The sequence below is a fragment of the Manis pentadactyla genome, chromosome 8, assembly GCF_030020395.1.
Source record: "Manis pentadactyla isolate mManPen7 chromosome 8, mManPen7.hap1, whole genome shotgun sequence".
NCBI classification, from domain to species: domain Eukaryota; kingdom Metazoa; phylum Chordata; class Mammalia; order Pholidota; family Manidae; genus Manis; species Manis pentadactyla.
Genome location: NC_080026.1, coordinates 51,664,096 through 51,677,027, shown reverse-complemented (window position 1 = coordinate 51,677,027; position 12,932 = coordinate 51,664,096). Strand labels below are relative to the sequence as shown.

Sequence of the window (12,932 nt, the reverse complement as noted above, 5' to 3'; positions counted from 1 at the left end):
TTCAGCTGTATAATGTGATGGATTGCCTGTGTATACGCTCATGAAATCATCAGTGTGTCAAGACTTGAACAGACTGTAACCCCCAAAGGTGTTTCCCTGTCTCTTTGTGATCCCTGTTTCTCCCATCTACCTGTTCCTCCTCCATCCCCAGACAAGCCCTGAGATGCTTTCTGACACTGGAGATGAGTTTGCATTTTCTTGAAATACACTAAGTTTTTAAAATTTACAGTAGCAAGATTTGACTATGATTCAGTGTTAAATTGCATTAAGGTGATTAATAATAACCAGTGATTCTTTTGTTTCTTTAAAACCACTGTTGCTTCTACTTTTCTAGCTTCAATGTGAAAAGGGAGAGTAAATAAGGAATTCTGTGCCAGTGATTCACAGACCATAGTTTCTAGACCAGCAACATCAGCACCACCTGGAAAGGCATTAGAAATAGAAATTCTCGGGCTCTACCCCAAACCTATTAAATCAGAAACTCTGGGTGTGGGGCCCACCTTCTGTTTTAATGAGCCCTCCAGGTGATGCTAGACAAGCTGATGTTTTGAGACTCCCTGCTCTATAGCATGGCTTTACGGTGCCCTAAGAACTCAGGAAGCAATCTACAACAAAAATCCTTGCAGGAGTGTGGCCTCCGCTGAGAGGTGAGGCACTTTTGTTACCAGCCTGCTACTGTGGCGCTCCTTGAAATCAGAAATTGTTAAAAACCACTAAACTTCTGATTTATAACCTTCCCTTTCAGTATCCAAGGTGAAAAATTGCTTAGAATTTCAGAAACGATCTCAGAGTTCTTCCAGAACTCTGCTATTGGAATTTTGCTTGAGGCAAGTGAGAGCTGTCTGGTTAGTCACTTTGAAGACCCCTAATATGTGTGCCATCTATACCAAAATGTGTGGTGTTTATGCTTGAAGGCCTCCAGCTCACATGCTGTATAAAGGGTGCTTAAGCCACTGGAATTGGAAACATTTCATTCTCCAGTAGCCACCCCTCCACCTTCCACTAGTTCAAAACGTATCTGATTATTTGACTGCTAATGAAACTATAGGGAACTGAATAGTGTTAGCCTTTGATTTCAATTTAGTCTTCATTTATGAATGAATTTTTAATATAATTGTGAGATACAAAGCATTAATGTGAGTAAATATTTTGAGGGAACAAGTTTCAGTAACTCACCTATTCATACCTATAAAAGTAACCTAATTTTTTCTGCGTAGCACCAATATTTAGATTTTTTTAAAAAGTAGAAGCAGATTTTTTATTGCTGGCAACCAAATGGGATTTATAGCATTAAAAATGTATTATAAAATTCATCCTTTGGTTGTATTTTTAAATGACATCCTTCATGCAAGCATATGTTTTTAGTATTGTCTGTCTTCTGTACTATTCCAGTAAACTTGTATCAAAATATATTAAATTATCCCTATCTATCTTAAAATAGAATGTTTAAGAAAATGTTTTAAGGATTTGAACCACTGGGCTGGAAAACTAGATCTCTTACCTAAATTTTTCTTGAGAGTGAGATGAAAAGTATAATCTTACTATAGTAATATACCATGAATGAAAAAGAAATCCTCTATTCATGAATTATTTTAATTTAATAGGCTTTCAGAGATAGGAAAACATTAATTTTATCTGTTAACCAAGTTATTTCAAAACTTGTTCTAGGGAATTCGCCTATATTATTTAATTTTTATAATAAACCCAAGGAAAGTCAAGGTTTCGTCACTTTGATTTCATGAAAGATGACCTAAGCTTTTTGAGAGGATAATCAATTGCCCCAAGGCCCACAGCCCACGGGGAGCAGGGCTGCGGTCAGACACAGGTCTGAGGCTCCAGAGCCTTTGTGGCTGAATCCATTAAATCCCCTTCTGGTTATACTTAGGGACCTCTCCTCTCAACGGAAATACTAGAATTGCCTCTTAGCCAGTGTCCTTTCATCTACCCTTGTATCCTATATTGTACCTGGAGAAATCTTTTTAAAATACAAATTTTGATGAAGTTTTTCCTCCTCTTCTTGGTATACATTCCCTTTAATCTTCAGTGGCTTCCTCTTGCGAGGACTGAAATCCTTTTACATTGTCTACAGAATGCCCTGGCCTCTCCCTGTTCTGTTTCTGTGACCTCATCTTTGGTAACCCCCTTTCTCCTGTCTTTGTGAACCCAAGCCACACAGGCATCTTTCTGTTTCCTGGAATGTGAAAATCCCTCCTGCCAGAGGATCTTTGTCATGCCCCTCCTTTTTTCTGGAACCGTCTTGTCCTTCTTACTATCTCATTCTTTCTCCACCTTCATGTACAACCCAGTTGTCCCTCCTCTTACTCCCAGATGAGGGCATATCCTCAGCACCATCTATGGTGCTCACTGCAATGACTGTTTTGTTTTGTCATTATTTGGAAGATGCTGTTCTCCTCTACTGCTCTGTAAATTCTATGGGCGCAGGAAGCATTGAGTCTGCAGTGCCTTGGTCAGGGGATGGCCTGTAGTGGGCAAGCAGAGATTTGCTTTCATTCGTGTGTAACAATGAGCCACACTGTAGGGTGTTCTATATTTTGTCTCAACTGGCTCTCTCTAATAATTTCATGTTGATAGGCATAATCATTTAGATGTTTTGTTTTTGAAACATCATCTATGAAGGATTTTGTTAATGTTTTGCAAACCTTAACCTGTTTTAGCAGGAGAAAACCGCTTTATGCCTGACTGGTTTGAAGCCAAGCTTGTTGCTATGATGGTCTTGCTGGCTGTAGATGTGGAAGGAATGAAGATTCAATCTAAGTAAGTGTTTCTAAACTTAAAACTTTTAAAAAAAAGGCTAATCAGATTTACAGTGTCTACTCATACTGTTATGTGATTGGTATGGAATTGGTCACAATATATTAAAGGAAGGAACTGGAATATTGGCAAATTTACTAAAGAAATGTTTAAAGTTAACAATAAATTAATAAGAATAGGGGCTTGCTAATCCTTTTAGGTAGTAAGTCAAACTATTAAGAAGGTCAAAAAAACTATATGCAATAATCACTGGTTTTATGTAATAATATTAGAAGAATGGATTGTAAAGATCCTAGCATAAGATTAGGTAAGTAAATTTACTGAATTTGACCCCTTTGTATCATGTGTAATTAAGCAAAAAGGTAATTGAGTTAAAATGATATAATTTATATTTTGAGAATGTGAGCAGATCCGTTCTCACCAGATTTTAATTGCTGCAAAAAAGCAGCTTCATTAGGTTGTGTATTTGCATGATATGCAGTTAATTTGATTAACATCAAATATCTTTCCTAGACAAAGAGAGTACTTTTCTAGTTCTAAAGTTGGTTATAACAGTTTTTCATAAAGCCTTAATTCTTTGTATTTTTTTGCTAACATGTCTCAATTCCTTCACTAGTTTATGTTTGTTTGTTTTTTAATTATTGAAGCAGGTTCTCCATATTTTAAATTGCAAGTAAATTGGATACAGAACTTCCTCATACTAGTGCCTTGAGTTGAGTCCAGTGTGTTCTTCCCTGTGCTTCCTTCTGTAGTGAAGCTCTACACTCACTGAGAAGGCACAGACTTGACCGGTCACTGAGAGTCCCCATAGGTGTGATGTGTTTGGATCATCCATAAGAGCTATTTTGTTTAATTGAGTCCATTAGGTAACCAACTTCACAGATTATAGATGGAAAATAATTTCTGCTTTTGAAGTGCCTGATTTGGGCATGTCTTTTAATACCTAGTGAAAAGTGGAGAACACAGAATGTGTTAAGGATATTCTTAGATCCTCTCCTGGATGCTCTTATGAAGTTTGGTACAAATGCCTACATGCCCTTGCTGAAAACTGACAGATGCCTCCAGTTGCTGCTGAAGTTGTTGCACACTTGCTTGTTGAAAGGTTTCAGTACCCAAGATGGTAAGGATAAATAGTTTCTGTTGGTGTCTCACTTGGTATATTGGTATTTAGAATGAGAGGAAATTTCTGATCTCTTAAAAGGATGATTTCATGCAATCAGCAAATATTTATTGAGTATCTCTTGGTGCTGGTGAAGGAGCAAACCTGCCCTGGTGGAGCTGACATTCTAGTGTTTACATCTGCTAGTTGCTTTTGATTTTATAATATGATTTCATTTGCTTTTATTTAATTTTTAAATTAATGCTCACTTGTTGATTTCCAGACCATCAAAAAGGATTGCTATTTCATATGTGTTTAAGCAGATCCAATTCTAATTGCCATTATGCTAGATGTGTCAGAAAGTAAGCTGAAGCATGAGAATGGCAGTAATTTTATAATTACTTGTTTTTAAATACATTAATCTCTGAGCACCTTTTAAGTAGAAAATACTTCATACATAAAGTATTGTGGTAGTAGATAGAAGCACCAAGCCTGCTCTCCTCTCCTTAAACTAAGGTATATGTAAAAGAGTAGTGGAAAGCTCGTGGACATTAGAGTTGAGAATATTGGAGAGTAAGCCTTGATTCCCAATCCTTTTTGACCAATGTCATATGGAGTTTTAGAAATTTGGTGTTTAAAAATTAGGTTAAACCAGAGGATAGCATTGGTGAGATTTTTAATTTTACATATGCTTGTGAAATATTAAAGCTATTTTTCCAGTTCTGATGTTTTTCATAGTGGTAGCAAAACCAAATACTGTACACAAAACAGTAACTTTTTATAATATTTTTGTTAAGGGCATAAATTTGGGTTCATTTGCTATGTCTTGACTGTTTTTACTGGACTTAGTGCTTTCAAGTGCAGGACTGGGTCATAGATGCCATTTGTAAAATTTCCATGATATTTGATAACACAAGAATGATGGTTATATGTAAGTTATGATACAGAATAAACACTCATAAACTCAGTACCCAACCTAAAAAGAAATTTACCTATTACACCTCAAACCCCTTCTTTTTTCCTCATTATTTGACTTTATCTTCCATGCACTTTAAAAATGGTTTTACCACATATATTGATATTCCTCAGCAATACACTATCTAGTTTTCTTGCTTCAGAGCTTTATAGAAATGTTACTTTACTATAAGAAGTCTTCTGTAACTCTTGTTTACTTGCCACGTATCTAAGATTCAACCATGTCCTTTCTTGTAATTCATCATTTCTCCTGTTGTGTAATCTTCCATCGTATGATGTAAAGTGCTTCCATGAACATGTGTCTGCATGTCTTCTGGGCCTGTGTGTGAGTCTTACCAGGATAGGTAGTGATTCTTGTATATGTGCATACTAAGCGTTATACGATAATGAAAAATTGTTTTTCCAACTAGTGTGTACATACTTTTTGTTCTTACTTGCAGAATGTAAGAGTTTGTGTTGCTTTTCATGAATTTTTTATGTTACCAAGTAAGAGGCAAAGAAATACCTACTTAATCTTGTTAACTTCCATATGACTGGTAAGCCATATCAAGTTTAATTACTGTTAATAGATCTTATCCCTGAAAAGATTTTTTTAATGAGGGAAGAAGGAAATAGGCATTTCCATTTTATAAATGAGTAAAGAATCTAGAATTTTATCAGTACCAGGGTCAATGTACAAATAAAGGGTTAAAGTCAGAAATATCTAGGTATACTTACTATCAGTGGATGAGATTGAGGTCTAACTGTATACTGCTGTTTCGGGCAACTTTGACTTATTGTTTCTTAAAATTTCTTAAATTTAATTTTTGATGTTTCATTATCAAAATCTTTAAAGATAAAAATACCATAATAAGTCCCCATATACCAATCACATATCTTCAACATTCTGTGTTTTATGTCTTTGAGAGATTACAAACTACTGTGGTTTCCCTTTGTCCTCCTTTTTTTTTTCTTTTGAACCTGAAGCCTTGACACATGGGCCAAAAAGAAGCAAGAGGAAGGATATCTGTGTGGAGGGTGTATGGTTAGATGTTCTCCCCACCATTTAGTATGTGGCAATTACTGTGCTGATACTTAGGTTTCAAAGATGTTTAGAGCTTAATGGGGGGAGACCAGAAAACATTTGATCTGATGTTGGGGAATTAATTCAGCAGATATGTATTGATCATCTGCATATGCCAAGCACTGTTTTGAGCACTAGGATACAGCCATGAAAAAATCCCCTTGTTGCGATTGCTTTCTGTTGTGGGGACTAGAGTGGGATGGGGAGAGAGATAATAAGCAGTAACCGGATAAAATACATGAAAGCTTGACATGTGTAATGGGGAAAAACAAGGCAGGGAAAGTGGGGCAGGGAGTGCCTGGGGTAGAAGTTGAAGGTTGCAGCTTTCTTTAGGTTGGTCAGTCAGGGAAGGCCTCACTGTGAAGGCCACATTTAGGCAAAGACTTGAGGGAGGGAGACCCCCACAGATGCAGGGGAGGTCGTTCAGGAAGGTATGGTAAGTGAAGAGGCCCAGTGTAAGAGCCCGCTGTTTGAGGGAGTGGGGATAGGATGCAGTGAGGTGAAGAATAATAGGAGATGAGTAGGGGCAGTGGTAATTGTGTGTAGGATTTTGTAGGCCATTTTAACGGTATAGCTCTCATTAGAGGGTTTTGAGCTGAGGAGTGATAGGATACAATTTCTGTTTTAAAAGCTCCCTCTGTTGGTTTCAGGTGGTTTGAGTATGAGATACCATTTAGCTACCTAGTGGAGTTGTTGAGTTAACATTTGACTTTGAGACTTGAGTTGAGGGAGAACTACCAGTTAGTTAGAAATCTGGGAGTCATTAGCATCTAGGAGATAATTAAAGCCATGAGACTGAATGAGAACACCAAGGAGAGCAAGAGAGATGGAGAGAGGTCCAAGTACCGTAGGGAGAACCAGTGTCTAGAGGTTGGGGAGATGAAGCGGAAGTAGCAAAGGATACTTACGAGGAATTTGTAAGAGAAGAGAAAAACCAGGAGAAGGTGATATCCTGGAAGCCAATGAAGAGCATATTTACAGAAGGAAAGAGTGGTAACTGCATCACATGCTGCTGATAAACTAAAATAAGGACTGGGAAGTGACTGTTGGTTTTGGCAACATGAGTGACCATGACAGATGCAGTTTTGGGGCGGTGGTGGGGGCAGCTCATGGAGAGGAATAGCGATGTTGAGTATGGAGAGCTCTTTCAAGGGGTTTTGTGTATAGGGGATCAGAGAAATGGGGCAGTTGCTGGTAGAATAAGAGAAGTTTTATTGCCTTAAGATGGAGAAAATAATAATGTTGTAATGTTCATAAGATTGTATATCAGTGACACCTTAATTAAAAAGAAAATAACATAAAATTTACATGTGCTGATGGAAATGATTCAGCAGAGGGAAAATTTGAAGATGTAAATAGGATATTTGCTTACTGGTATCTAAGGAGGTCAAAGTGCATGGGATCTTGGAACAAGTGGAGGGGCTGGTCTTAGATGGGAATGCGATAGGGAGGTGATGCAATTAGAGGGTGGGTGTAGGAGGTTGCAGAAATTCTTTCGTAATTGATCCTATTTTCTTAGTGAAAGAGGAAACAGAATGGTGGAGGAAGTGTATTTGTCTGGGAAGGCATTAGTAAATGGACTAGGGCAGTGTAGGCTTGCTGTGAAGCCCTCAGGTGCACTTGAAGCTAGTGATCATGAAGTTAGAGTGAGAGCATGGCTGTGTGTTTTCCTTGAGTTTGTGATACATATATATATATATAAAGTTAGACTGTAATCACACCAGAGTCAGGGATTCTGATCCTACTTTGGTGCATCCATATATACATAAAGGAAGAATGCAAAGTGATGTTTCAGTGGTTATTTTTTTAAAAATTCGAAATAACTTGAGCCTTGAGTCTTTATTTTTATATTTAAGGAAATACATTTTTGGTTACATTATAGCTCTCCTTTTAGTTACATTGGTTTATGTGGGCCAAAGTAACTGGCCTTAAATATAACACTTGCTGAATTGTGTCCTACTTGCTGAACTGGTCCCTATAGTGGATATGATCCTCTTTGCCGAGTCTTTTTTCCCGGGTTGCTTTTATTTTCTGGCCTTGATCAATCTCTGTGTCTATTTGAACTTTTCTTCTTGAGGTAGCCTTTTGTAAAAGAATTGTGGTTAAAAAATACATAACAAATGGGGTTGGGGGGAATTTGATAATATGGGTGAAGGTTGAAACCACAATGTTGCTCATGTGAAACCTTCATAAGATTGTATATCAGTGATACCTTAATTAAAAAGAAAATACGTAACATAAAATTTACACTGTAGCCATTTGTAAGTGTGCAGTCAGTGGCATTAAGCAGTCCCGGTGTTGTGTGACCATCACCACCGTCTATCTCCAGAACTTGTTCATCACACCAAATAGGAACTGTGTCCCTTTTAGACAGTAACTGCTCATCTCCCTTCCCAACAGCTCTGGGCAACTATTGTTATACTTTCTGTCTTTGTGAATTTGACTATTTTAAGTACCTCATAAGTGGAATCATACAATATTTGTTCTCTTACCTTGAGCTTATTTCATTTAATGTAATGTCTTCATGGTTCATCCAGGTTGTAGCATGTAGCAGAATTTCATTCCTTTCTAGGTGCAGTAATAACTCTATTGTATGCATATGCCCTATTTTGTTTATCCATTCATCTGTTGATGGACATTTGGGTTGTTTCCACTTTCTGGCTCTGAAGAATGCTGCTCTGAACATTGGTGCACAAATGCCTGTTCAAGTCCCTGCTTTCAGTTCTTTTGCTATATATATATATATATATATATATATATATATATATATATATATACTCAGAAATGTAATTGCTGCATCATGTGGTAATTCTATGTTTAATATTTTGAGAAACCTCCATAGCAGCTGCACCATTTTACATTCCATTCAGAAGAACACAAGGTTTCAGTTTGTCCTCATCCTCACCAATGCTTGTTGTTCTTTTTACTATTTTTGATAGTAGCCATCCTAATGGGTGTGAAGTGGTATCTCATTGTGATTTTGACTACGATGACTTTTTGACCAATTCTAGTCCTGACATTAGGATTCGGGTTACCACTGTCAATTGTATGAGGCACACTAAGTAAGAAACGAAACCGTAAACACTACTCTGGTTGAACCGTTACACCCAGTTTGTCTATTGTGATGGGCTGTCAAACATGGACGTGTGGCAGTGACTGGGAGTTCTAGTGCATGAGGGGTTCTTCTGTGTTGTGCTCATTGGCAGGAAGCACCGTGGCAGTGATGATGATACTGGAAACCCTAAGAGCATTTACTTCTTCATTTCATTTTGTTATCTGTCCCTAAGCTTTCCTTGTAATCTCAAATTAACTTTATTATAAACTAATGGATTTGAATGTATCTGCAGAAAATATTTCTTTATACTGTTGATAGAGCTTTGAGATTTGAATATGGATAGGAGAAAGAAAAGGCAGAGAATATGAAAAAGAAGAGTATTCTGTTTGTACCATACTCATTGGTTATAGTTCTTACTTTTTTAGTAAAAAGCTTTACTTTCCAACCATATACTGGTGGCTTCTTGACCCAACCAGTGACTCGTGAGACTTCAGAGGCTGTATAGTATTGTGTCCTTTATAACAGAAAATAAGAAAAATTCTAAATTAATGCTGTAATTTTTAATGCGTATGTAATCTTTTTAAAAAATGAATATCTCTAAGAGTGATAGGTACAGCATTTTGCAGCATTCAAATCTTTTGCCTATTTTTAAATTGTTTTCTAATCTTGTATGAAATGTATATAATGAGAGTTCATTATATATTCTAAATACAAGTCCTTTGGATATGTGATTTACAAATATTTTCTCCCAGTCTGTAGCTTGCCTTTTCAGTCTCTTAAGTGTCTTTTAAAGCAAAAGTTTTCATTTTGATGAAGTCCAGTTTATTTATTTTTATTTTGTGTTATGGATTGTGCCTTAGGTTTTATGTTTAAGAAACCTTTGCCAGGCAGTATATACAGAGAAGACAAGTAATGATTCTATAGCATCTTACTACGCTGATGGACAATGACTGTAATGGGGTATGTGGGGGGGACTTGATAATGGGGGGAGTCTAGTAACCATAATGTTGTTCAAGTAATTGTACATTAATGATATCAAAATTAAAAAAATTAAAAAAAAAAGAAATCTTTGTCTTAACCCCAAGTAACATAAGATTTTCTTTTTTCTTTGAGTTAGGTTCTTAAGGTTTAGGTTGAGGTTCATCTCTTGGCCTGGGGATATTCAGTGGCTCCAGGCTTATTTGTTGAACTGTTTGTATTTTTGTCAAAAATTAATTGGCCATGGTGGAAATAATCCAAAATAGATGGGTAGATGCATGGATAAACAGCATGTAGTATTTCCATAACTGACCATAAAAAGGAATGAAGTACCAACAATGCCACAACATGGATGAACTCTGAGAACATTAAGTGAAAGAAGACCGCATGTAAATTTATAACATTTACACGAAATGTTCAGAATAGGCGAATCTATAGAGACAGAAAGTAGACTAGGGTGATGGCTAAAGGGTAGGGGTTTCTCTTTGTGGTGATGAAAATTAAAATTGACTATGGTGATGGTTACACGTATCTGTGACTACACTAGACACCAATTGTACACTTTTAACAGGTGAATTGTGTTATGTGAATTATGTCTCAGTAAAGTTGTTTAAAAGTAATTAGTTGGCCGTGTTTGTGTGTATCTATTTCTGGACTCTGTGGTCACCTGTAGATCTCTGTGTTTACCCCTTTGCCAGTATCACATTGTTTTGGTTAGTTTAGATTTACAGTCTTTAAATATGTGGTGTGGTTCTTTCAATTTATTCTTTGTCAAAAATATTTCCAGCTATTCTAGTTAGTTCCTTTGCCTTTCCATTTCCATTATAAACTTTATAATCATCTGTTGGTACTTGAAAAATTCGGCTGGAAGTTTGACTGGAATTAGATTAAATCTATAGGTCAGTTTGTGGAAAAGTGCCTTCTTTATTATAACTGAGACTTTTAAGTCCACAAATGTAGTATGTCTCTCGATTTATTTAGGCTGTCTTTGATTTAAAATTTTGGTTTTCAGTTGTGCATTGCTAGTCTACAGAAATGTGATTGACTTGTGTGTGTTTACCTCTTAGAGACTGGCTACTGATTTATCAATTTTATTTGCCTTTTCAAAGAAGCTTTTGGTTTCACTGATTTTTCTTTCAATTTTATTGATTTCTGTTTTTTATTTTCTTCTTTCTACTTGCTTTTGGTCTATTTGCCTTTTTTAAAAAGTTAAGATGGAAACTCAGATTATTGATTTTAGATCTTTTTTAAAATGACATCTAATGCTGGAAGTTTTCTTAAGTTTAATTGCTTTACCTGCATCCTACAAATTTTGGTATATTGTATTTTCAGTTCAAAATATTTTCTAACTTTTCTTGAACTAACCCATGAATTATTTAGAAATGTATTTGGAGATTTTACTATTCTCTCTCTGTGGTTATTGCTTTTTAATTTAATTCTCTTTTACTCAGGGAGAATACTTTGTACAATTTCAATTTTTAAAAATTCATTAAGGTCTGTTTCATGATCTAGGGTATGGTCTATGTTTGTGACTGTTTAACATTCTGCATTGTTGAATCGTGTATCTTATAAATGTCAATTATAATAGAGTTCATGGCATTTTTTTAAACACCATTTCATATTCCATTTTATCTGTTGTGTTTTTTTACAAGATATTCCAAGTTTTTTGTGATTGCCCTAGGGATTATGATGTGTGTACTTAACTTTTTACAGTCTGTTTAGAATTAATATTCTGCCACTTGAAATGAATGTGGAAGCTATACCCCCTTATAGGTCCCTTGAAAATATCCCACTTTACAGATCCCATGACCTCCATCCCTCATCTGTTATAATTGTCTTGTATTTGCATTTGTTGAAAACTCCACCAATAGTTTAATTTTTGCTTTCAAACATCAAATAAATGTTAAAGAACTCCAGTGAAGAAGAGCGTATTTCTACTTCCAAGAATATTTCCTAGATATTTGCAGTTTCCCTGCCTAATTCTTTGATCCCTGATGCTCCATGTTTTTCTGTGACAGTATAAGCCTTTTGTTTAAAAAACATCTAGCATTTCTTTCAAAGCAGGTTTATTGGCAATGAATTCTCTTAGTTTTCCTTTATCAGAGAGTGTCTATTTCACCTTCTGAAGGATATTTTTGATGGTTATAGAATTCTGGTTTGAGCTTCTCTTTCAGCACTTTTAAAATGCTCCACTTGCTTCTGTCCTCCATGGTTTCCCATTAGAACTCTGAAGTAACTTAAATTGCTCTTTGCCTAAGTAATATGTTGTGTTTCTCTGCTTCTGAGATTGTTCATTGTTTATAGTTTTCAGCAGCTTGGTTTTACTGTGTCTGATTGCAGATTTTATTGACCTGTTTTTAAGTTCACTGAGTTTTCTCTCACATCTCCTTTCTGTTGCTGATCCTATCCAGTGAGTTTTTAAACTTTCAGTTATTGTATTTTTCAATCATGAATTTTTGGTGTATCTTCTGTTTCTTTGTGCAGATTTTCTATTTTCCATTTGTTTTGAGAGTGTGTTTGATTTTTTGGAAGCATTTTTATAGGAGTGCTTTGTCAGATTGTTCTAACATTATCATCTCTGTGTTGTCATCTGTAGATTGTCTTTTCCCATGTGAGATAGGAATTTCCTGATGCTCCATATGCCCAGTTCTTTTGAATTGTATCCTAGATATTTTGAATGTTATGTTATAAGACTCTGGATGTTGTTTAAAGCCTGTGGAAAATGTTGATATTTTTGTTTAGCAGACAGACAGCCTGATTCAGTTTGGGCCTTAATTCCTGATGTTACAGCTCCCATGGGCTTTGGCTCCACTATCAGTTTTGTGTTCAAATCCTTTGCAGTTTTGTCTGGCCACGTGCATTCCACCATTGGCCAGTCTGGGACCCAGGCAGTTGTCTTTCTGTTAGTTCAGCTCTGAAAGTGGTTGGTGTTGATTAGATGGCATAGCAGCTTGGAGTTAGCCCAGCAGTTCATAAGCCACTTTCCTGGG

General features: G+C 36.2%; 1 protein-coding gene across 4 annotated transcripts in view; it reads left to right on the top strand.

Moving 5' to 3' along the window:
• The window catches only part of TARBP1 (TAR (HIV-1) RNA binding protein 1), an 89,098-nt gene that overhangs the window by 29,360 nt on the left and 46,806 nt on the right, over positions 1-12,932 (top strand). For 3 of the 4 annotated variants that reach the window (XR_008998850.1, XM_036919253.2, XM_036919249.2), the window contains exons 11-12: positions 2,676-2,775; positions 3,720-3,892. Coding sequence is in view for 3 of the 4 variants with exons in the window: in XM_036919253.2 (XP_036775148.2) it covers positions 2,676-2,775; positions 3,720-3,892 (273 nt within the window). In the remaining variant the exon portion in view is untranslated. The remainder of the gene's footprint in view (positions 1-2,675; positions 2,776-3,719; positions 3,893-12,932) is intronic. The other variant, XM_036919252.2, reaches the window with a different exon arrangement.